The sequence below is a fragment of the Salmo salar genome, chromosome ssa26 (assembly GCF_905237065.1).
Source record: "Salmo salar chromosome ssa26, Ssal_v3.1, whole genome shotgun sequence".
Lineage (NCBI taxonomy): Eukaryota > Metazoa > Chordata > Actinopteri > Salmoniformes > Salmonidae > Salmo > Salmo salar.
In genome coordinates, this window is record NC_059467.1 from 45,341,373 (window position 1) to 45,368,191 (window position 26,819).

At 44.7% G+C, this 26,819-nt stretch overlaps 1 protein-coding gene across 1 annotated transcript; it reads left to right on the forward strand.

Annotated features, from left to right (window-relative positions):
* The first annotated feature begins 16,625 nt into the window (after positions 1 to 16,625).
* On the forward strand, positions 16,626 to 26,547 carry LOC106562604 (CUB and zona pellucida-like domain-containing protein 1). The gene is made up of 9 exons (XM_014127553.2): positions 16,626 to 16,829; positions 18,160 to 18,301; positions 21,515 to 21,658; positions 21,912 to 21,970; positions 22,365 to 22,555; positions 22,922 to 23,322; positions 23,734 to 23,833; positions 24,584 to 24,779; positions 25,102 to 26,547. The coding sequence occupies exons 2-9, from the start codon at positions 18,192 to 18,194 to the stop codon at positions 25,230 to 25,232; spliced, it is 1,332 nt and encodes a 443-aa protein (XP_013983028.1). The 5' UTR covers positions 16,626 to 16,829; positions 18,160 to 18,191; the 3' UTR covers positions 25,233 to 26,547.
* Positions 26,548 to 26,819: the final 272 nt, after the last annotated feature.

The window sequence follows — 26,819 nt, forward strand, 5'->3', positions numbered from 1 at the left end:
TTGGGCCCTGCCATACGAGATGAAGAAGACGGTGAGCATGCAGAACCCCCAGAGCCTGGAGGAATTGCAGACCGCGGTGGAAATTCACCAGAACACCCAGGACCTGCTGAGAGGGGCCTGAGCGGAGAGAGGAGACGCGGCGAGGGGGACAAACAACACAAAGACAGGCGAGGGGCGGAAGGAGGCCGGGACGGAACCAGCCAAGTTTGTGAAGCGGGAGGGTGACCCAAACCGACAACGTCGGCGGCTGCTGGACCCAGATCAGAGACGCTGCTATGAGTGCGGTGAGCCAGGGCACCTCGCGTGGAGCTGTCCCGGCCGGGAGGAGGTCATGCCCTCTGCATTCCCCAGCTCTGGGGTAACCCGGATGGCGAGTTACGTCACCTCCTGTTAGGTGCACACCGAGACGGCCCCTCCGATGGTTCCTGTATGAATCGATGGCATCGACAGCAGCACTCTGCTGGACTCCGGCAGCATGGTGACCCTGGCCCACCCGCAGTGGCTCACACGAGAGGGGAAGGAGGAACTGGGGGACGAGGAGGTGACAGTGTCCTGTGTACACGGGGACACAAAGAGGTACCCAACGGTGCCAGTGAGGATAACCACCCCAAGGGGGGAGTGTCCATTCTCCTCGGTCGAGACTGTTCTCTCTTCCAGGCACTGTAGGAAGAAAAGGAAAAAGGACTATGGCCTGTGCAACCCATCCCCCACCAAGAGAGGTGTCCACTGGGCCCGAGTCAGACCCAGAGGAGGGAGACGACCCCGCTCCGGCAAGCGAACCACCATGCGAGGAAGACCTCAGGCTCCCCTTTATGGAGGTGGAGGCCCTAGACGGACCTCCCGACACGGGAATCCTCACGGGTCAGTTCGGGATGGCCCAGTTAGAAGACCCCAATCTCCAGAACGCTAGGGGCCAGGGGATTGCGGTGGATGGCGTACTGTTACCTGGGGTAAGTGATTGGCGCTACCCCCACTTCGCAATCAAGCATAATTTATTGTATCACGTAGTAAAGCATAATGGGGAGACAAAAGACTTGTTACTCATACCCAGCCAGTATGTTAGGACTCTGTTGCAGCTTGCCCACACCCACACCCACCTGCTTGGGGCACACCTGGGGATGGAGAAAACCAGGGAGCGGGTCGGGAACCAGTTTCACTGGCCCGGAGTAAAGTGCACCGTGGAGGACTACCGCCGTAGTTGCCCGGAGTGCCAGATCACAGCTCCGAGGGTGCATTATCGAAACCCTTTGGTTCCCTTGCCCATTACAGGAGTGACATTCGAGCGGGTGGCAATGGATCTGGTGGGTCCGTTGGTGAAGACCGCGAGGGGTTTGGCCGATTTGGCCAGTGGTGAGAGAGCACATGACCCAGGCGCAACGTGCCCAGGAGCGTGTCTACAACCGGGGGGAAAAACCACGATAGTTTCAACCAGGTGAGAAGGTCTTGGTGCTGATCCCTACAATGGAGAGTAAATTCTTGGCTACGTGGCATGGGCCCTATGACATTGTTGAGCGGGTAGGCGACGTCAACTATAAGGTCCGCCAACCGGGGCGAAAACCCCTCCAGCTTTACCATGTGAACTTACTGAAGAAATGGCACGCACGCACGCGAGGCGCTGTGTGTAACGTGGACCCGGCCACAGCAGGGCCCGCCCTCGGTCGAAGTTACAATGGGGGAAGACGTCAGCCCGACCTAACGACAAGAGCTCAGAGAGTTGGTCCAGCGGAATATGGCCGTGTTCTCCAAGGTGCCGGGGCGCACGGATCTCGTGGAACATCATATCCACACCCGTCCGGGAGAAAAAGTGTGTAAACAGCCATACCGGATACCAGAAGCACGGAGGGTGGCGGTCCAGTGGAACGTGACGACAATGCTAGAAATGGGGGTACTGGAGGAGTCACACAGTGAGTGGTCTAGCCCCATAGTGTTGGTTCCGAAACCGGACGGAACCGTCCGCTTCTGTAATGACTTCCGACGCCTAAACGAGGTCAGTAAGTTCGATGCCTACCACATGCCCCGGGTGGACGAACTGATCGACCGCTTGGGGACGGCGAGATATGTCAGCACCTTGGACCTGACGAAGGGGTACTGGCAGGTGCTACTGGCAGCGGCCTCCCAGGAGAAGACTGCCTTCTCCACCCCGGGGGGGCTTTACCACTACCGGGCTCCACGGGGCACCAGCGACCTTTCAGCGACTCATGGACCGCGTCCTGCGGCCGCACAGTGAGTATGCAGCTGCTTATCTGGATAACATAATTGTGCACAGTGACAGTTGGGAGTCACATATTTGTAGGTTACAGTCCGTGGTTGATGTGCTAAGGGATGCAGGTCTGACCGCGAACCCCCACAAGTGCAAGCTGGGCTACGCCGCGGTGGAGTACCTGGGCTATCAGATCGTGAGGGGAAATGTGAAGACCCCAAGAAAGAAAGTGCTCCCATTAGGAGATGGCCGGTCCCCCAACCAAGAGGCTGTTGAAGTCATTCCTGGGGTTAGCAGGGTACTAGGGTAGATTTGTACCTAACTATGCCGCAATAGCTTCTCCCCTCACAGACTTAACAAAGGCACGACTACACCAGACGGTGCGATGGACGGAGGACACAGAGGTGGCGTTCCAGGCCCTGAAGGATGTGCTATGTTTGCACCCGGTACTCGTCACCCCAGACTTTTCAAAAAACCTCCTGACACAGGGGTAGGGGCCGTTTTGGAGGAGAGGAGGGAGAGGATGACGTCTGACACAGGGGTAGGGGCCGTTTGTCCCAAGAGCAGGAAGGCGAGGAGCACCCCATCATGTATGTCAGCAGGAAGCTCCTCCCGAGGGAGAAGAAATACTTGACTGTCGAGAAGGAGTGCCTCATCGTGAAGTGGGCACAGGACACCCTCGAGTATTACCTCCTCGGGAGGAAGTTCACCTTGATCACTGACCATGCCCCCCTTGTGTGGATGGCAAGAGGTAAGGACACGAATGACCGTGTCCTGTCCTTACAGCGATTCTCTTTGTCATCCACAGGTCGGGGGCCCAGCATGGCAATGCGGACGCCCTATCCAGGAGGGATGCAAACCTAGCCCTGAGCATGCCTCCCTCCCAGTCAGGGCTAAAGGGGGGGGGGGTGGTGGTATCCCAGGAGGTCTACCCCGGGGGATGGTAATAGAGGGGAGGTACATGAGGTGATGTTGGTTCCCTCTGCTGGGAATACGGGAGCTGGGCACCCCGACACGGACAGCTCTAAGTGGAGGTAATTAGAGGAAAGTGCCAACCAGCCGTGGAGGCCAAATAAAAGGAGCACGGTGGCACACCGCGGGAGAGAACGGGGAAAGACCGACACCAAGCCACAGTAGAGAAGAAGGACCGAGCCAAACCTAAGTGATTTTCTTTGTTATGTTTATTTTCTGTCTTAGTAGAGTTGTTTTTGCAGACTAAAGCCTCCCTGTCTCTTGTGTCAATCTCTGCACGCTCAACCCAACACCCCACGGTTTACCACAACATGCTTCTGTCAAAGTCACCAATTCCGCCACCTGTGCTGATGTCCCTGCAGGTAACGTGCCTGTAATGTGTGCGCTGGGAGTCGGGAAGCAAGTTCAGGGAGTGAATCATTTAATAAATAAATGAAAACATAATACAAAACAAGAAACAAGAACAACACACAGACATGAAACTGAAACAGAAACAATGGGGAAAGAACCAAAGGGAGTGACATATATAGGGCAGTTAATCAAGGAGGTGATAGAGTCCAGGTGAGTGTCATGAGGCACTGATGCGCGTACCGATGGTGACAGGTGTGCGCCATAACGAGCAGCCTGGTGACCTAAAGGCCGGAGAGGGAGCACACGTGACAGTGCCTGTCACTATCACATTGTCCATTGTAGTAACTGCCCAGCCTGCCTTCCTCACACCCTCCTCCACAATGCTTGAACCGTTTGTGTAGAAGATAAACTCAGGGTTTTCCAACAGATGACTCTTAATAAACCCATCAGAGAGCTGATCCAAAACCAACTCACAACAGTGGTGTTCAAGTAATGTGGTATCTGGAGGAAGCACCAGAGTAGCTGGATTACATGGTATGGCACGTTGTATGATGATGTTCGAAGCCTCCACTACTTTAGTAGCGTCTATAGCTTCCTTGATGATGGGATATTGTTTTGGGCAAGGTGGGGCAACACCTGTCAAGCACACTGGTTCCATATCCAGTTCCACACCAATTTTTCTTTGTATTCCAAATAGCGAGGTTCTGAACTGTAGATCCCTGCAGTTGTCTAATATGTCACGTAACTTTCCATTCAGAAATGTTCAATGTAGAGTCAAGTTGCATAATAACATCAAGGCCTAAAATTGGTTGTTCAAATGAGCCTATCCACACCCCTGCATCAATCTTCATTGGACCAACAGAAATTGATAAGGGTTTGGTTTGTTTCATATCTGTCTTCCCCCCCACTCCTGTTGCTCTCATCTTCTTGCCAATGTACTGAGGACATATATGTTTTGCATAAGATATGGGCAATACAGTGACTTCATCATCTGTATCTACTAGAAAATCTACTGCAAAGTTCTTAACCCTCATTTTCACATATATTCCATCCTATTTCATATGTACACCAGCTGAGATGGGACGTAAGAGGGGTCTTAGTTGCCCTCCACAGCATCCAGCAAACTCTGCTGCTGAGCCAGAGAGAGCTTATATTTCTGCATCAGCATTGTGTCGTTGGGGCTGTTGTCTTGATTCCATTTTCCCTTAGACGGACCCTGCTTCTCCTGGCCATTCCTCGTAAGAACACGTTTTCTTTTCTGACATTCTCGTTGCCACAGTGACCAGAAATCCCGCAATAATGACATACACCAGGTTTCTCTTCTGCTGATCGAATAATGTTGGTTTCAGTCGGAACCCGCACCAAGCCCAAGAAATGGTCAGACAGGCCACTTCCTGTATGGAATCTTCTCAGGTTTTTGCCTGCCAAATAAGTTCTGTAATACTCACAGACATTATTTGAACAGTTTTAGAAACTTAAGTGTTTTATATCCAAATCTACCAATTATATGCATATCCTAGCTTCTGGGCCTGAGTAACAGCCAGTTTACTTTGGGTACACTTTTCATCCAGACGTGAAAATAGTGCCCCCCTAGCCCAAAGAGGTTTAGCCTCTCTAGGGTAGGGGGATAAAAAACGTACCCGATTTAATCTGGTTATTACTACTGCCCAGAAACTAGAATATGCATATAATTATTGGCTTTGGATAGAAAACACCCTAAAGTTTCTAAAACTGTTTGAATGGTGTCTGTGAGTATAACAGAACTCATATGGCAGGCAAAAACCTGAGAAGATTCCTTACAGGAAGTGGCCTGTCTGACCATTTCTTGGGCTTCAACACTCTCTTTATTGAAAACTGAGGATCTCTGCTGTAACGTGACACTTCCTACGGCTCCCATAGGCTCTCAGAAGGCGGCAAACCGCTGAATGATGTCTTTGCAGGCCCTGGCTGAAAAACAGTAGCGCATTTGGATAATGGTCGATCAGAGAACAATGAGACTGAGGCGCGTGCACAAGGCGACACCATGTTTTTATTTTTTCGTCATTGAACTAAAACAGGGTTTCCCGGTCGGAATATTATCGCTTTTTTACGAGAAAAATCGCATAAAAATTTATTTTAAACAGCGGTTGACATGCTTCGAAGTACGGTAATGGAATATTTAGAATTTTTTTGTCACGAAACGCGTCGGGCGCGTCACCCTTCGTCACCCTTCGGATAGTGTCTTGAACGCACGAACAAAACAGAGGATATTTGAACATAACTATGGATTATTTTGAACCAAACCAACATTTGTTATTGAAGTAGAAGTCCTGGGAGTGCATTCTGACGAAGAACAGCAAAGGTAATCCAATTTTTCTAATAGTAAATCGGAGTTTGGTGAGGGCCAAACTTGGTGGGTGTCTAAATAGCTAGCCCGTGATGGCTGGGCTATCTACTCAGAATATTGCAAAATGTGCTTTTGCCGAAAAGCTATTTTAAAATCGGACATAGCGATTGCATAAAGGAGTTCTGTATCTAAAATTCTTAAAATAATTGTTATGTTTTTTTGTGAACGTTTATCGTGAGTAATTTAGTAAATTCACCGGAAGTTTGCGGTGGGTATGCTAGTTCTGAACGTCACATGCTAATGTAAAAAGCTGTTTTTTTTATATAAATATGAACTTGATTGAACAAAACATGCATGTATTGTATAACATAATGTCCTAGGATTGTCATCTGATGAAGATCATCAAAGGTTAGTGCTGCATTTAGCTGTGGTTTGGGTTTATGTGACATTATATGCTAGCTTGAAAAATGGGTGTCTGATTATTTCTGGCTGGGTACTCTGCTGACATAATCTAATGTTTTGCTTTCGTTGTAAAGCCTTTTTGAAAAAATACGATTTCGTCCCACATACCCTAGAGAGGTTAAGCACATTTTTACTCATTAACTTCTTTAGGCTTACCATAAGAAAGGGGTTTAATACTTATTGACTCAAAACATTTCAGCTTTTCATTATTTCTTAATTAGTTAACATTTCTAATGACGTAATTACACGTTGACATTATGGTGTGTAGGCCAGTGACACAAAATCTAAATGTTATGCGTTTTACATTTAGGCTGTAACACAACAGTATATGGAATAATCAAGGTGTATGAATACTTTCTAACGGCACTGTATATAGACTTTAATTATATAGTCTATGGTCTGGGGCGGGGTGTCACAGCATCATCGGACTGAGCTTGTTGTCATTGTAGGCAATCTCAACACTGTGTGTTACAGGAAAGACATCCTCCTCCCTCATGTGGTACCCTTCCTGTAGGCGCATCCTGACATGACCCTCTGGCATGACAATGCCACCAGCAAAACTGCACGTTCTGTGCGTGATTTCCTGCAAGACAGGAATGTCAGTGTTCTGCCATGGCCAGCGAAGAGCCCGGATCTCAATCCCATTGAGCACGTCTGGAACCTGTTGGATCGGAGGGTGAGGTCTAGGGCCATTCCCCCCAGAAATGTCTACGAACTTGCAGGTGGAAGAGTGGGGTAACATCTCACAGCAAGAACTGGCAAATCTGGTGCAGTCCATGAGGAGGAGATGCACTGCAGTACTTAATGCAGCTGATGGCTACACCAAATACTGACTGTTACTTTTGATTTTGACTCCCCCTTTGTTCAGGGACACATTATTCCATTTCTGTTAGTCACATGTCTGTGGAACTTGTTCAGATTATGTCTCAGTTGTTGAATCTTGTTATGTTCATACAAATATTTACACATGTTAAGTTTACTGAAAATAAATGCAGTTGACAGTGAGAGGACGTTTATTTTTTTGCTGAGTTTATGAGTAAACCCCAAACCAAAACTAAGTGCCTTTGTGCCAAGCTTGTCACGAGTCAGGAAGGCAGTCAAATTCCATGTGACCGTTTAATCACGTAATTAGGCTTCTCCAAGCTCTGATGCTGCTGATGGTCATTAGTAGCCTACCAAACTTCCTAACTGCCTGGTACTCAGCACTCTATTGTCCCTATAATCACTCTGACATAAATGCAAATGTAATCGAAAATCTAATCAAACACTTCATGAGCTGATGTTGTGCAACATTTCTATATGCTATGCAATACATGAGAAAACAGAGTGATGGCCTCTACTAAAAAGAGGAGGGTCCTAACAGCTTTCTATAGACTAGGCCTACTATATTTATTTCTCAACTATCCTAATATTAAGCACATTGCTTCTCTCTGCAACAGGAGTATAGCCTACCTGGCTGGCATGAAAATTAACCACAGGAAAAGCGTCCTCCATTCGCTATTTAAGTGCATATTTTTCCCGCTGCCTCTGTTTCTAAACAGGTGCATGATAATGGTCCATTCTAAATCCAAACAAATCTCAAACATATAGTATTAGTATAGTATATGTAAAGACAAGATTAAATCAAGAATAGTCTGATGGGTGACAATATTAGCCTATCCCTTCTGAATTATATATTATCGCTTGTGAATGTTTATGTTTATTTATTTAACCTTTATGTAGGCAAGTCAGTTATGAACAAATTCTTATTTTCAATGATGGCCTACCCCGGCCAAACCCAGACGACGCTGGGCCAATTGTGGGACTCCCAATCACGGACGGATGTGATACAGCCTGGATTCGAACCAGGTACTGTAGTGATGCCTCTTGCACTGAGATGCAGTGTTATGTTTCCATGTGAATTGGTGCAGAGCGTGTTATGTTGGCAAGCAACTGATTGTAAAGCATTTAATTGAGTCAACAATACCTGTTTCAGTAAACCCTATCGAAATACCTTTTCCCGTAAATGATGTCAATAGATTGACATGATTGAAATCGCTTACCCGAAAAGGTATTTTGACACCCCACTGGAACAGGTACTTCCTTGTGCATACATGAATAGAAAAGGTTGTGAATTGTGAATTATTGCGGTCAAGCGTATCATGTTGGATATGAGCCGATTGAATCGGAAAAGGACTTTTCGGCGAGAGAATCACTCATATGTCTGGAATTTGTAGGCCTACCTGGTCGAGTTCGTTAGGACAAAGAATTATAACTAAAATATAGGACCACAATGAATGCAAGTGTTTTTTATATAATTGTACATATTTAGTACACCATGATATTAAGAAAGTGACCTTTAGTGATGAAGCTCTCCACCGTTCCATTTAGATTTTGGAGGTCCAGCTCCTGAACAACCTGATCTTATGCGATTTGTTTCATATCTGTCTTCCCCCGACTCCTGTTGCTGTCATGTTCTTGCCCATGTACTAAGGACATACATGTTTTGCATATTTACAAACTTATTTTACAATCTGATTTACAAACTTATTTTGATTTACTGGCAGTTTTTTCCTTCATTTGAGCACGTTTTTTTTTTTTAAATCAACAATACAGTTTTCCTGTTTCAAAATCTGTTGATTGTTAATAAAACACCTGTCATTCAGCTTCTGTAGTAACATCATTAGATATTTTCTCTTGGGTAGTACTGTCTGGTGATGGGGCAGTTTCCATTGACTAACCCAAAACACCTCTGTAATAATATGTTGTTCACTCTTCCTCTACTTTCTCTGTCCCCCTCTCTCTCTCTCCCCCCCCTCTCTCTGTCCCTCTCTCTCTGTTCCTCTCTCGCTCTGTCCCCCTCTCTTTCTGTCCCCTTCTCTCTCTGCCCCCTCTCTCTCTGTCCCTCTCTCACTCTGTTCCTCTCTCACTCTGTCCCTCTCGCTCACTCTATCCCTCTCTCTCTCTGTCCCTCTCTCTCTCTCTCTGTCCCCCATGCTCTGTTCCTCTCTCTCTCACTCTGTCCCTCTGTCTCTGTCCCCCTCTCTCTCTGTTTCTCTCTTTCTGTCTCTCTCTTTTTCTGTTTCTCTCTTTCTGTCTCTCTCTCTTTCTCCCTCTTTCTGTCAAGAGTGTGCAAGAGTGTGCAAAGCTGTCATCAAGGCAACAGGTGGCTATTTGAAGAATCTCAAATATATTTTAATTTGTTTAACACTTTTTTGGTTACTACATGATTCCATATGTGTTATTTCATAGTTTTGATGTCTTTACTATTATTCTACAATGTATAAAATAGTAAAAATAAATAAAAACCCTGGAATGGGTAGGTGTTGTAAAACCTTTGACCAGTAGTGTATGAACAGGATACTTCACATTTGCATTAGAAACACAGAAACCAAATCAAATCTCCCTGTGTTGTAGCCCAGTCTCAATGCATAAAAAAGCTTGAATACAATATCATTTACAGCGTTTCTGGTGTTCAAGTCTCTAATGCTTCCCTCTAGTAAATTTGATCGGACCCTATTGTCTGCAGATGAATGCCTTGAATGACTGTGTGGGATTGAGATGTTAACAATGTGTTATTAAACACTTCCTCACCTAGTCTACTGTAAGGCAGAACGGAGCCTGGGTAGCAACAGACCGACATTAGGACAAACAACACACACTGTATGGCACAAACTAATGATTGATTGATTGAATGAACCTTGATGGATAGTCACCAGTTTACAGGCACAGTTTTTTGTTCCGAGAGACACCCTTGTTATTTCAACTGAAGTCCACATGACAATCAGTGTTTGGGTGATTGGTGATGATCTGTGTTAATGTGCATGAGTGTGAAAAGCTACTGAATTCACTCAGATATAAGGAGACAGGTGTAATTACCTTAATTTACAATCTGTAGTATGAATGAATTAGTTCACTTCAATATCTATAAAACACATACTGTCTGGTTGAGTTGGTGTCTCTATCGTGCAGCACAACCTTTGCTATTGTAAGTATTTAGTATTAGTATTGTAGGGTCAAGTGGTTATGTAGGGGTTTATTTTCAGGTGGTATTGTCCAACTCAGATTAAGCATCTCCTTGGAAGTCATTTCATTACATACTAAAGGTTTCATCTCAAGTTCAGTGACTTGCCAGCAACATCCTTGAGTCCTGTGGAACATTCCTGAAGCATGATACATCTACTGAAAACAATGGGGCAGGGCATAATTTTTTTTATCTTTGACCTATTATGTTTCCAACATGTTATTTCATTCAAGAAGCATTTTTCACCTCACCTGATGTTTGAGAAGAGAGCTGAGATAATAAATCACCCGTCATCATGACCTAATCTTGTTGAACATCTTCATGCTGTTAGTCAGATGGATTACAACCCACCCATGCCATTTAAACAATGTGAAAACAGATTAAAAAAACATCTGATAGGGACAGAGAAGAAGTATAAAAACATACTTTCGATTCACACATTGATTTAAAGATGATTGTCATGAATTACCATGAAAAGCATCCTTTTTTTGATTGTGCAATCCTCACCATGGTAACAGGCGTGGAGAGAGAATTAGAACACCTCAAGGGGAGCAATACCATGGGTGAATATAGATTGGATTGGTGAAAGGGTAGTGGATGGCTGTTTTCACCTATCCAGCCTACCCAAGGAGGGAATGAAGGATGTATTTACAAAGTCATCTGTAGCAGGACCAATGCATTATATTTTCATAGGCAAGTTTTGCACCGTTATGATCAGTATGCATTGTGTACCATACATTTTGAATTGCTGGGGCCATTCCCCCCCACAGACACAATAACCCAAACCAAACACATAATGAAAACCTACTCATGAATCAATAAACTCACCATTATCTACAGTGGTAACAACACTAGTTGTGAAATACATGTCATTAAAATGGACCAACATTCTGGTGTGAAATACTTGTATTAACCTTAATCTTTCTTAATCTTGATTATTCAGTCTCATCATTTATTTGTATTAGATTGAAATACCTTTCATGTGTCATAAGTGCATAGTACTGGTGCAAATGCTTACTAGCTGACTAGGTGAACAATCTATAGATGTGCCCTTGAGCAAGGCACTTAACCCTAATTGATCCTGTAAGTGGCTCTGGATCAGAGAGTCTGCTAAATGACTAACATGGAAATATAAATGAGGCCAATGTAAGAGATTAGCAGAGAAAAGTTCAAGATATGCAGAATCACTATAACACACAACTTTATTTCCCCTTTCGTTTCAGGTTATTATGAAAAGGATTTTAGCCTTTGTTTCCCAGTTCAATAAAACCAGTTACACCTGTCATAAAGAGAACATGTCCAGGGTGAGTGACAAAGGAAACGACGTTGGCATCTGCTCTGACATTCCTCCTGAATGGATGGCGTGTCTGAAAAGGTATAAAGGTTTGGAGGTTGGATGCTGTGGGTTAGATAGGTAGAGAGGAATCCTCCAGAGAGATCCAGGCATCATGTCCCCCTCCACACCGGTGTTGCTGCATCTGCTGCTACTGGTCTCCCTGGCTTCAGCAGGACACTTCTATGGAGGCGCCATGTCCTTCACCCCCAAAGGGAGGAACGCTGACGGAACGTTCAAGGTGAGAGATATTCATGGGATCATTGGCTGCGTTTACACAGGCAGCCCAATTCTGATCTTTTTCCCAATTATGGGCAAAAGATCTGATCTGATTGGACAAAAGACTATTTCATGGCATAAGATCAGAATTTGGCTGCTTGTGTAAACGCAGCATTAGTGACCCAATAGTTCAGCCACCTGAGTCATAGACTGTTCTCTCTGCTACCGCACTGCAAGCAGTACCAAAGCACCGAGTCTGGGACCAAAAGGCTCCAACAGCTTCTAACATCAAGCCATATGACTGCTGAACCATTAATCACATGACTACCTGCAGACAGGTTGGACTCTAACCACACACACACACACACACACACACACACACACACACACACACACACACACACACACACACACACACACACACACACACACACACCTTCACACTCTTCACATATGCTGCTACTATCTGTTTATTATCAATGCATAGTCACTTTATCCCTAATACCTACATGTACATATTTCCTCAATTACCTCGACTACCCCGTACACATTGCACTTGTATATAGCCTCGTTATTGTTATTTTATTGGGTTACTATTTTTCCTTTAGTTAATTTAGCAAATTGTTCTTACTTTTTAAACTCTGCGTTGTTGGTTAAGGGCTCGCCACTCAGCATTTCACCGTAAGGACTTCTACACCTGTTACCTTCGGCGCACGTGACAAATGTTGAATCACATCATGTCTATTCCAATACAATTCATTGTAATACGGTATATTAAGGAAAGTGATTGCAATAATTGTGAATTTATATCAATTATATTCAATCACCATTTATTGTTTTATTTAACATATGAGTATTTATGTTTTAATTCATGGTATGCAAAGTTTTGTTCTTATTAAATTATTGAGACATAAGAGGCTATAGAATAAATACATTTGAGATGTATTAAGCTTTTGCATCAATGCAAAATGAGCATCTGGTATTTTCAGAAGGGAATAAAAGAAAACATTAAACACTATTTCAAGTAATTTTTTTCTTAGTGTTTGTTTTTCCATTTGTTATGTTTTATTCAGTATGAAAATAACAGGTGAACATGTTTCACTGGTCTAAACCCTTAACAAATCTGGTGCATGTGTAGGACAGAGAAAGGAACCGTTGTGCACCGATTCTGTCATTGCAGTAAGTTAGTGGATTTCTGGCGCTCTATCCATACAGCCGCTCTGATAATATTAGACATGGAGTTAGAACAATCTCCAAGCCGTTACGTCCTTAATTATATGCCAAATGCCACGCTTGACTCAGACAAGCTAAGGTTGCTGCTGATAACAATTTCCTACTTTGCAGATAAATGTATTCTTGTATTTTGGAGAAAAAAAATGACAAACCAACCCACTTTTCAATTAAAACAGGTTAAAACAGGTTGCAGACGTCTTGCCATTAGAGAAATTAACAGTGGATTCATAGAACCGTGGATCCAAATGTGTGAAAGAATGGTCCCCCGTTGTCCTTTATTGAGACAAGCTCTTAAACATTACATTTATTTCTATCGTCAATTGTACACAAGGTCCAACCGAAGAAGTCCCAGCGAGTACTTATCTTTCATGCGCGTATAATGTTATCTATGAAAATATATAGAATTCCATGCCAACCACTTGGCTGTAAAACAACCCCACTTCATTCAAGATGTAGCTGCTGCTGATTGGTTTGTTTGAGTATTTTCTATGTAGAGTAAGTATTACCCATTTCTCTTTTCCTGTTTGTCTTTATCGTTAATATCAGCATATTAAAAATGCTAAACATTTATATTGCGCAAATCTCCAACTGCAGTGAGTGAGTGCTAATCTGTTATCATCTGCCAGTTATCACAGATCAAATGCTATCTCAGTCTCTGTTGGAAATATTGACATGATTCTGGTGAGATTGAAACAATTGTTCTGCAAAAGCTGTTTCAAAACAACAGCGTTAATCAGACTTCATCAGTCTAATTATGTTTTATTGCCCCATAACAATGTGACTTTCTGTTCCCCAGGTGGATTTCCGCTACAAGAATACCCATGATTGGTGCGCTTACGAGGGCTGGTATTGTTCCACAGGGAACTGCGGCTCTTCTGTCAAATATGTCAGAGGCACAATTGACAGCAGCAGCAGAGGACGGAGTGGTTACAACAACCAGTGGTGTGAAACTGAAACTGTTGAGACCAAAGATATCCCCAGTGATAAACCTTTTCAATTGGTGTAAGTTTGTTATGAAATACATCTACTCAATTTATTGAACACGCATTGTGCACAATGACTCATGTTAAGCTCACATCTGGTATAATGGGTTTAACTATACTGTTAAAACCTACTTCTACAAGGTAGACTCCCCTCTGAGTTTTTTTTTAAAGACCATGACAAAGACACTCGGTAAAGGACATTGCTATGGTGGGTTTGATAACATTCCAGCCCAAGTGACCACTTATCTAAAGATGTTTTGTTGTTGTAACAGACAGAACAGCTGCTGTTGGATCCCCACAGTAAACGGTCTTGGATCTTGGAGCCTGGAAACACAAGTGGATCTGGGAACAAGATCTGATACTGGTGAACCCAACAGATCTCCAGTCACAGCCATTCTTCCTTTCATACGGTAACAACTTTCTGACTCCCTATACATTACCTCTCTGAACCGATCAGTTATTTTATATACAACATAGGTTATTGAAATCCTAATTAGACAAATTCCTACATCTTTTGGCTGGCGGTAAGGAGGCGCAAGTATCAAACTCAAGTTAGTTCGCAATTTCGTTATGGCGAGGTGGCCATATTTCAGGTGTGTCCAGGGGCAGCCCCCACACCGGTCCGTTCTTTTGCCATGTCCATGTCCAGACTGCAATTTACAGTTGGCCTTGCCCCTATATCAGTGCACATGCTATAGCCTATGTTCATTTCCATACTGAAGCAATACAATTAGAACAATGTGGACTGTAAACATGTTCAACATACTGTTTTCTGCAAACATGGATCAGGCTATTTAACTAATGAGGCTGTAACGGACTAACGTTCTAACTGGAGTTGATGACAACGCAATAAATATATAAAATACCGTAAATACACAACTTGAAGCAACCACATGTTTAGCCATGGAACACGTTCTGATTGGCCAGTGAGGGGTCAAGCCTCGACACACCCACAACTGGTTTATTCATCGACTTGCCTAGTTAAATAAAGGTTAAATAAAATACATAAATACAAATCAAGGCCCAGCCCCTTTTGCACCACTGCCAGCAACTTCGCCTAAAATTGTGGTGGTGAAAATAGCAAAAATATTTCTGACACGCCTCCGAACCTGTAGCTCTCCTGCCAGCTCTTAGACTGACCGCTGTGTTAGGTTTGTTAAAATAGAGCCCTTAGAGTTTACTCATTTCATATGTCGTATTTCTGACTCATGTCATTGTAGTGTTCCCCAGAACTGTCAGAGGTCCTACAACCTCATGGCCTTTGACCCTGACGGTGATCGTGTCAGATGCAGATACGGATTGGACAGACCTGAGTGCAATAGGTGTGACCAGCCTTCAGGTTTCTACCTGGATCAGGTTGGTGTGGGCAGTTATTTCCAACACCTTGAATCTCATGTGATTGTTGATATACTCCACGATGTGCTGGGCTGTCACGTTGAGACCAAAACATTACAACATAAACCACAACTCATTTGTATTCAATCTATATGGGATTACACAATATTGCATATTGTCTTTGGTCTTAACCAGCTATTCCATTTGTGTTCTAACCTCTTCACTGTTAGGGCTCTTGCTCCTTACAATACGGCTACACTTCAACGAGTGGCGTCTATGGGTTTGAGCTAGTTGTAGAGGACTTTCCTAACCAACACATCACCCTGTCCTACACCGATGGCTCTAGTTCCTCCAGGGCACCGCTTCATGCAGGGAGACGCCGACGCTCCAGCTACCAAACAACCGTCTCCTATCCCACTACCACCACCACCTGGCCCACTACCACCACCACCCCCTGGCCCACTACCACTACCACCCCCACCCCTGGCCCACTACCACCACCACCCCCTGGCCCACTACCACCACCACGCCCACTACCACTACCACCATCACGCCCACTACCACCACCAGGCCCACTACCACTACCACTACCACGCCCACTACCACTACCACCACCACGCCCACTACCACCACCACCCCCTGGCCCACTACCACCACCACCACCAGGCCCACTACCACTACCACCACCACGCCCACTACCACCACCACTACCACCACCACCCCCTGGCCCACTACCACTACCACCACCAGGCCCACTACCACTACCACCCCCTGGCCCACTACCACTACCACCCCCTGGCCCACTACCACCACCACCCCCTGGCCCACTACCACTACTACCACCAGGCCCACTACCACTACCACCACCACGCCCACTACCACCACCCCTGGCCCACTACCACCACCACCCCTGGCCCACTACCACCACCACGCCCACTACTACCACCACGCCCACTACCACCACCCCCTGGCCCACTACTACCACCACACCCACTACCACCACCCCCTGGCCCACCACCACCACCACCAGGCCCACTACCACCACCACGCCCACTACCACCACCACCACCACCACCACCACCACCACCACCACCCCCCCTGGCCCACTACCACCACCACCTGGCCCACTACCACCACCACACCCACTACCACCACCACCACCACCCCCTGGCCCACTACTACCACCACCACCACCACGCCCACTACCACCACCACCTGGCCCACTACCACCACCACCTGGCCTACTACCACCACCACTACCACCACCACCACCACCCCCTGGCCCACCACCACCAGGCCCACTACCACCACTACCTGGCCCCCCACCACTACCTGGCCCACCACCACCCCAGGAAGCCTGTATTCCTCCACTGCTCCCCTCAGCAAACTCCCTCTGCATTTCTCTCTTCTGGGTGAGAGACTCCTCTTCTGATGGTTAACAATGCATTGGATTTTATTATGTCTTGAACCTTTATTTAACTGGTCAAGTCAGTTAAGAACAAATTCTTATTTAAAAAGACGGCCAACCGGGGAACAGTGGGTTAACTATCTTGTTCAGGGGCAGAACGACAGATTTTTACCTTGTCAGCTCGGGGATTAAACCCAGCAACCTGCTGGTTACTAACCCAACGCTCTAACCACTAGGCTACCTGCTGGTTACTAACCCAACACTCTAACCACTAGGCTACCTGCTGGTTACTAACCCAACGCTCTAACCACTAGGCTACCTGCTGGTTACTAACCCAACGCTCTAACCACTAGGCTATCTGCTGGTTACTAACCCAACGCTCTAACCACTAGGCTACCTGCTGGTTACTAGTCCAACACTCTAACCACTAGGCTACCTGCTGGTTACTAGTCCAACACTCTAACCACTAGGCTACCTGCTGGTTACTGGTCCAACGCTCAAACCACTAGGCTACCTGCTGGTTACTAGTCCAACACTCTAACCACTAGGCTACCTGCTGGTTACTAACCCAACGCTCTAACCACTAGGCTACCTGCTGGTTACTAGTCCAACACTCTAACCACTAGACTACCTGCTGGTTACTAGTCCAACGCTCTAACCACTAGGCTACCTGCTGGTTACTAACCCAACGCTCTAACCACTAGGCTACCTGCTGGTTACTAACCCAACGCTCTAACCACTAGGCTACCTGCTGGTTACTAGTCCAACACTCTAACCACTAGACTACCTGCTGGTTACTAGTCCAACGCTCAAACCACTAGGCTACCTGCAGGTTACTAGTCCAACACTCTAACCACTAGGCTACCTGCTGGTGACTAACCCAACGCTCTAACCACTAGGCTACCTGCTGGTTACTAGTCCAACACTCTAACCACTAGACTACCTGCTGGTTACTAGTCCAACACTCTAACCACTAGGCTACCTGCTGGTTACTAACCCAACGCTCTAACCACTAGGCTACCTACTGGTTACTAACCCAACGCTCTAACCACTAGGCTACCTACTGGTTACTAACCCAACGCTCTAACCACTAGGCTACCTGCTGGTTACTAACCCAACGCTCTAACCACTAGGCTACCTGCTGGTTACTAACCCAACGCTCTAACCACTAGGCTACCTGCTGGTTACTAGTCCAACACTCTAACCACTAGGCTACCTGCTGCCCCCTGGATGGAGGATTGGACATATTTATTCTTTAAACAACATCAAACATGGCATTTATTTGTGAAGTATTGGCCTTTACTTGTGTACGTTTGTGTTCTTTTCCACTTCAGTGGACTCTATTGTTCCGTCCTGTGATGAGGGTATGTACCTGCCCAGGTTCGTGCAGCCAACACCACTCAACGGAGAACATCTCCACGCCGAGGTCAACAAAGAGCTGGAGTTCAGGGTCAAGGCCGAGGCTACACACTCAACGTAAGAGACAACATCCATGATAGTCTATGCTACAGTATTATACACAGGATTATATTTCTAGTGCATGCACTGGTTGTAACAGGTCATCCTGGCTGTAACAGTTCAGTCCTGATTTTAACAATAGATTCTGGCTGTAACAGTTTAGTCCTGATTTTAACAAAAGATCCTGGCTGTAACAGTTCAGTCCTGATTTTAACAATAGATCCTGGCTGTAACAGTTTAGTCCTGATTTTAACAATAGATCCTGGCTGTAACAGTTTAGTCCTGATTTTAACAATAGATCCTGGCTGTAACAGTTTAGTCCTGATTTTAACAATGCGTCCTGGCTTTAACTAAAAACGTTATCACCTGTAGTACTTTTTCAGCGATTACAAATATTTTCTTCTGCAATCAATTATTTGGCTTAAGGCAGCCTACTGTATAAGTTCACCAAAAGGTCTAAGAAAAGCAAGAGTTTTCCAATTAAGAGTAAATGTATTTTCTGTGATTGATCTGGATTGGTGTGGCTGTCTCTTTGCTAAGTGAGATGCTTGTGACATCCGACTCTGATGTCACCCCAAGTTGCAATTTAAAAACGGCTAAGGTAAGGGTTAAGGTTAAGTAAGGTTTTTTATTTATTATTTCACCTTTATTTAACCAGGTAGGCAAGTTGAGAACAAGTTCTCATTTACAACTGCGACCTGGCCAAGATAAAGCAAAGCAGTGCGACACAAACAACAACACAGAGTTACACATGGAATAAACAAACATAGTCAAAAACACAATTTTTTAAAAAGTCTATATACAGTGGGGGAAAAAAGTATTTGATCCCTTGCTGATTTTGTACATTTGCCCACTTACAAAAAAATGATCAGTCTATAATTTTAATGGTAGGTTTATTTGAAAAACGCATGTCAAAAATGTTATACAATTATTTGCATTTTAATGAGGGAAATAAGTATTTGACCCATCTGCAAAACATGACTTAGTACTTGGTGGCAAAACCCTTGTTGGCAATCACAGAGGTCAGACGTTTCTTGTAGTTGGCCACCAGGTTTGCACACATCTCAGGAGGGATTTTGTCCCACTCGTCTTTGCAGATCCTCTCCAAGTCATTAAGGATTCGAGGCTGACGTTTGGCAACTCGAACCTTCAGCTCCCTCCACAGATTTTCTATGGGATTAAGGTCTGGAGACTGGCTAGGCCACTCCAGGACCTTAATGTTCTTCTTCTTGAGCCACTCCTTTGTTGCCTTGGCCATGTGTTTTGTCATGCTGGAATACCCATCCACGACCCATTTTCAATGCCCTGGCTGAGGGAAGGAGGTTCTCACCCAAGATTTGACGGTACATGGCCCCGTCCATCGTCCTTTGATGCGGTGAAGTTGTCCTGTCCCCTTAGCAGAAAAACACCCCCAAAGCATAATGTTTCCACCTCCATGTTTGACGGTGGAGATGGTGTTCTTGGGGTCATAGGCAGCATTCCTCCTCCTCCAAACACGGTGAGTTGAGTTGATGCCAAAGAGCTCCATTTTGGTCTCATCTGACCACAACACTTTCACCAGTTGTTCTCTGAATCATTCAGATGTTCATTGGCAAACTTCAGACGGGCATGTATATGTATTCTTGAGCAGGGGGACCTTGCGGGCGCTGCAGGATTTCAGTCCTTCACGGCATAGTGCGTTACCAATTGTTTTCTTGGTGACTATGGTCCCAGCTGCCTTGAGATCATTGACAAGATCCTCCCGTGTAGTTCTGGGCTGATTCCTCACCGTTCTCATGATCAATGCAACCCCACGAGGTAAGATCTTGCATGGAGCCCCAGGCCGAGGGATATTGACAGTTCTTTTGTGTTTCTTCCATTTGCGAATAATCGCACCAAATGTTGTCACCTTCTCACCAAGCTGCTTGGCGATGGTCTTGTAGCCCATTCCAGCCTTGTGTAGGTCTACAATCTTGTCCCTGACATCCTTGGAGAGCTCTTTGGTCTTGGCCAATGTGGAGAGTTTGGAATCTGATTGATTGCTTCTGTGGACAGGTGTCTTTTTTACAGGTAACAAGCTGCGGTTAGGAGCACTCCCTTTAAGAGTGTGCTCCTAATCTCAGCTCGTTACCTGTATAAAAGACACCTGGGAGCCAGAAATCTTTCTGATTGAGAGGGGGCCTAATACTTATTTCCCTCATTAAAATGCAAATCAATTTATAACATTTTTGACATGCGTTTTTCTGGATATTTTTGTTGTTATTCTGTCTCTCACTGTTCAAATAAACATACCATTAAAATTATAGACTGATCCTTTCTTCATCAGTGGGCAAACGTACAAAATCAGCAGGGGATCAAATACTTTTTTCCCCCACTGTACAGCGTGTGCAAATGAGGTAAGATAAGGGAGGTAGGGCAATAAATATGCCATAGTGGTGAAATATAACAATTACAATTTAGCAATTAAACACTGGAGTGATAGAGACTGCTATGGTGACCAGTTAGCTGAGATAAGGCGGGGCTTTACCTAGCAGAGACTTATAGATGACTTGGAGCCAGTGGGTTTGGCGACGAATATGAAACGAGGGCCAGCCAATGAGGGCATACAGGTCGCAGTGGTGGGTAGTATATGGGGCTTTGGTGACAAAACGGATGGCACTGTGATAGACTGCATCCAATTTGCTGAGTAGAGTGTTGGAGGCTATTTTGTAAATGACATCGCTAAAGTCAAGGATCAGTAGGATGGTCAGTTTTACGAGGGTATGTTTTGCAGCATGAGTGAAGGATGCTTTGTTGTGAAATAGGAAACCGATTGTAGATTTAATTTTGGATTGGAGATGTTTGATGTGAGTCTGGAAGGAGAGTTTACAGTCTAACCAGACACCTAGGTATTTGTCGTTTTCCACGTATTCTAGGTCAGAACAGGCAGGTGCTGGTAGCGATCGGTTGAAGAGCATGCATTTAGTTTTACTTGCATTTAAGAGCAGTTGGAGGCCATGGAAGGAGAGTTATATGGCATTGATGCTCATCTGGAGGTTAGTTAACACAGAGTCCAAAGAAGGGCCAGAAGTATACAGAATGGTGTTGTCTGCGTAGAGGTGGATCAGAGAATCAGCAGCAGCAAGAGTGACGTCATTGATGTATACAGTGGTTTAAGTTAGGGGAGAGGTTAAGGTTAGGGTTAGGATTCAGGGTTGGGTCATCCAAGGATCCCACCTAGCATTTACCTTTTCCATTTTGTCTCCTTTCTAGGATTAATGATGTCATCGTCAGTGGACCTCTGAACATCACCAATCACATGACTACCCAGGGGGAGTTTGTCATCCGGTGGACACCCATCCGGGACAATCTGGGGGAATATTTCCCCATTTGCTTCATCACTGAGGGGCTATCTGGGTAGGTCTTATGTTTTATAATGCTAGAAACAACACCAGAACTGCTCTTCTACTTCCTGTACGTTCTGCTACTTCCTGTATGTTCTGTGACTTCCTGTACGTTCTGCTACTTCCTGTACGTTCTACTACTTCCCTCTGGAGTTTCCTCTTTTTATGATATTTAATTTCCCAACGCACATGAGAGCAACTAATAATACATGTAATAATAATAATATTCTGCCGTTGTTCACCGTGATCTTCTCTAATACTTTCAGATCTAGTGTTTATCAATCTGAGATGAGATGTGTTGTGGTGGAGGTCGGACGCAGAAAGGGTTTGTACATTCTTCCACCAACAATATGCTGTGGCGTGTGATTGGACAATATGCTGTGGCGTGTGATTGGACAATATGCTGTGGCGTGTGATTGGACAATATGCTGTGGCATGTGATTGGACAATATGCTGTGGCATGTTATTGGACAATATGCTGTGGTGTGTGATTGTATAATTGTGCACTTTGATAACAGATGAAGCTGTGAATACTGTATGATACATACTATGCCTTGACAACACATCTGAAATCACCAAACATGAAGGAAAGATAAAAATGAAACTCAAAATGACCCCAACCAACTCAAATCATGGTTCACAGTCGGATTGTTTTGATTAAGATATGTATGCAAAAGATAGGACGAAATACAACAATAACAAAATGTCTCCCGTGACAGTCAAAGCCAAGGTGGTGTGTGATGAGACCAAGATGACGGTAGAAGTGGAGAAGTCCTCTGTTACTGGAATTGACGAGGACCATCTCCGCCTCAACGATCCCAGTAACTCTGCCTGCGACCTGCAACGCTTCTCTAACAACACCCACATCATTGGAGTCATCCCCCTCAATGCCTGTGGCACTCAGATAGAGGTGAGGCCTCCGAGATGTCAAATATTACAGTGGGATGACACATGTACAGTATTCCTCTTTGTGTGAGACCCATTCACTCCTGGGTGTTTGTCTGCGTTCTCTATATTGAACCTGGTTCGAGGGGATATTCACCCCAAGGCACCAGCTAGGCTGACAGATCTTGAATTGGTTTCCTCAGAGAAACAGTCAAGATGTAGTGTTTTGGTGAGGGGTGGCTTCATGCTGCCTGTGGGAAGATCTGCCCTCAGAACAGTTTTGCATCAAAAGAGAAAGCAACATCTTGGTGATGTGTGTAAAGTTCAGTGCTGGCAGTGCCCACAAATGTAACTGTCTAGATGATGTTCCTCTCCATCTCTCTCAATCCAGGAGGACGACGACAACCTCATCTTCAAGAACGAAATCACCACCTTCGACAACCCCAACGACATCATCACCAGGCACCACCAGGTGGAGATCCAGTTCTACTGCCAGTACGCCAAACGTGGCAACGTGTCCCTGGGCTTCAGTGCACACAGGGACAGCATCACGGTGGTGGAGAAAGGCTTCGGCACGTTCACCTACCAGTTTGAGTTCTACCAGACCAGCCAGTTCACCAATATGGTGGATTCCCGTGACTACCCGTTAGACGTGGTGGTGAAGCAGATGATCTACATGGACATTGAGGCCGTGTCCACTGTGAACAACACTGAGCTCTTCGTGGAGTCCTGCAGAGCGGCGCCGTACGACAACCCCAACTACCACCCCACCTACCCCATCATAGAAAACGGGTGAGACTGATCACACAGATTCAGATCAGCTTTATTAGCATGAGTAGCAAGGCTACTGTTGGTAAAGCAAAGTGAGAGAAAGACATCAACAATAACATTCAACATAATAATAATAGTAATGGTGATTAGAGAAAGGAAACACACATACATATATATATATATATATATATATATATATATATATATATATATATATATATATATATATATATATATATATATATATATATATATATATATATATTTAAAATATAAACACTGAGGCATTCATCAACCTCATGGTGGACACTTGTCAGTACTGTGAGATGAGTAATAGATGCTGGGGAATATTATAGACTAAAAGATTGTTTTACTGTATGTACTTTACATATTTACTGTACTCTAGGTTTTAACTGTCTGTTTTTTTACCAGGTGCATTGTGGACGAGACGGTTCAAATCTTCTCACCCCGTCACCAGAGGCATTTCCAGTTCGGAATGGAAGCTTTCAAATTCATCGGAATGCACGACCAGGTAAATGGGGACAGATTGCTGGATCATTCAAGGGTCATATCAAGGGTGATATCTTCTCTGTTCAGTAACCTTTGAACCCTCTGGCTATAGGTGTACATCAGCTGTTCAGTGACCTTTAAACCCTCTGGCTATAGGTGTACATCAGCTGTTCAGTGACCTTTGAACCCTCTGGCTATAGGTGTACATCTGCTATTCAGTAACCTTTAAACCCTCTGGCTATAGGTGTACATCAGCTGTTCAGTGACCTTTAATCCCTCTGGCTATAGGTGTACATCTGCTATTCAGTGACCTTTAAACGCTCTGGCTATAGGTGTACATCAGCTGTTCAGTGACCTTTAAACCCTCTGGCTATGGGTGTACATCAGATGCTCAGTGACCTTTGAACCCTCTGGCTATAGGTGTACATCTGCTATTCAGTGACCTTTAAACCCTCTGGCTATAGGTGTACATCAGCTGTTCAGTGACCTTTGAACCCTCTGGCTATAGGTGTACATCAGCTGTTCAGTGACCTTTGAACCCTCTGGCTATAGGTGTACATCAGCTGTTCAGTGACCTTTGAACCCTCTGGCTATAGGTGTACATCAGCTGTTCAGTGACCTTTGAACCCTCTGGCTATAGGTGTACATCAGCTGTTCAGTGACCTTTGAACCCTCTGGCTATAGGTGTACATCAGCTGTTCAGTGACCTTTGAACCCTCTGGCTATAGGTGTACATCAGCTGTTCAGTGACCTTTGAACCCTCTGGCTATAGGTGTACATCAGCTGTTCAGTGATCCTGTGTGAGGCTGGGAACCCCAACACCCGGTGTGCCCAGGGCTGCGTCAACTCCACCTCCCCCCAGCCTGCTGGCCACCACCACCACCGCAAGAGAGAGGCCGCCATGCAAACGGCCAAACACCACATCTCCCAGGGTCCTTTGCGCCTGAGAAGGAGTTCAGAGAGCTCAGGTAAGCTAACCCTGAGGGTAACGGCTGTAGCCATTGCTAGAAATCAAATATTTTACTCCGAGTTATTGAAGATACAGTATAGTGCAGAAGTTGAGTTGGTGAATCATGGCACTTGCAACGCCAGGGTTGTGGGTTCAAATCCCACGGGAGACCATTAAGAAAAAAATACATGAAGATGTATGCTCTCACTAGTGTACGTTGCTGTGGATAAGAGTGTCTGCTAAATGACTACACATTTAAGAAGGACCTCTACAGTGGAATCTACAACAAGAAATAGCATCTCTGCATAAAAAGGTGTTTGTGTGTTTTCTTGTTTTTCCAGTGACCAACATGAACATGGGGTTGATGGTTGGGTGTATCGTAGCAGCCGTTGCCATGCTGTGCGGAGTGATGCTCTACAAGGACAAAACATCAGGCGTTAAATACCAGCCCCTGACAACATTTGAGACTTAGTCCGATGGCAGCCATCCTTTCACGTATAGCCTGCATTATAGAAAGAAGGATGGTGGGAAATATAGAAGATTTGAAAGTGGTCTCTGACTTTTACAATGAAATGTCTCTTGGGATCAATACAAGAATATGCATTAATCCGTAAACGTACTTAGCGGTAACTCCAATTATAACATGTGTCTTGGCTGACCAAGTCAAAAGTTCTTAATAGCCACTCGAGCACCAGTAGGATTGCAAGTGTTCATATATCACAGGAAGCTGCTGAGGGGAGCACAGCTCATATTGTCTGGAATGGAGTGAGTTGAGCGAATGGTATTTGATACCATTCTACTCATTTCACTCCAGCCATTACCATGGACCTGTGATCCCCAATTAAGGTGCCACCAACCTCCTGTAATATATCTATATTTACTGTAGCCTAGCCTATATGCATGTGACCCATATAGTGCCCTCTAGTGTACAAATGAGGTGTAATATACAAAGACAGAACAGCTATAAACCACACAACAACTGTAGAGGTTAGGCCCAAATGTCTCCTCCAACTTGTTTGACCAGTTTAACTCCTGCTTCTTCTTATGATCTGTATTGTGATGTGGGGATAGTCATGTAATACTGGGATGTACTCTGAAATACCGCTGTCACATTCTGGAAAGCTTTCTATATAGGCCAGGGTCTGTTGAACCAGGGATCAATTATATTTATTTGTTATGATTGTGTTACATCAAAATGGGACCCTGGTTAAAATAAATGTTTAGTCTATATGATTCTGCTGAGGAAATATAGACCTATAGGCCTAATGCAAAGAAATGATGTATAGATTTATTTTAAATTAGTGAATTCCTTGTTGTATACTCAATTCATCTTGACGCTGCCATGTGTACTGGAATAAAACTCAACTCTAAATAAGTTGACACCAGTGGAGGCTGCTGAGGGGAGGACAGCTCATAATAATGTCTGGAACGGAGTGAATGGAACGGCATCAAACTCAAGGAAACCATGGAAACCATGTGTTTGATGTATTTAACACCATTCCATCCTATTCCGCTCCAGCCATTATCAGGAGCTTGTCCTCCCCAATTAAAGTGCCACCAACCTCCTGTGGTTGACACAGTTCAGTGTTGAATACAAGTGGGTCATTCTTGGGCTGGGTAATATTTCAGTCCCTCTGACTTTTATATTATATTTCAAGTATTGCGTCACCAAAATGAAATGTTAAAAGATTTTGTATATAAATTGAAATATCCAGTATAATGAATTGAAATAAATATAGCATTATATTTAATATTTCTAATTAAAACATCTTATTTTTTAACTGACATTAAGAATTGTGTCATGTCCCCCAGGCGTTTCATGTCATTTTTACTTGGGAAATGAATATAATAATGTGCTGGGATGACAAATAATTTCAAAAGTGATAACAGGGAAGATTGTCAGAAAATATAAATGACAGAGATTTGCAGAGCATACCCTATGCTTTTCAAACCAACGCTGGAGACATCTGGAGAGGCAATGCCTACGCACCTTTGAAAGGAATCACACTAACCGGCACACCGATGGATTCCAGAGAAAGGTGAAGTCATTCTATTTGAG

Excerpts from the sequence above, each read along its gene's own strand:
- LOC106562604 (XM_014127553.2), top strand. The coding sequence starts at position 18,192 with ATGTACCTGCCCAGGTTCGTGCAGCCAACACCACTCAACGGAGAACAT. Across the intron at positions 18,302-21,514 it reads GCCGAGGCTACACACTCAAC|GATTAATGATGTCATCGTCA; the intron begins GTAAGAGACAAC and ends TCTCCTTTCTAG. Across the intron at positions 23,834-24,583 it reads TCATCGGAATGCACGACCAG|GTGTACATCAGCTGTTCAGT; the intron begins GTAAATGGGGAC and ends CTCTGGCTATAG.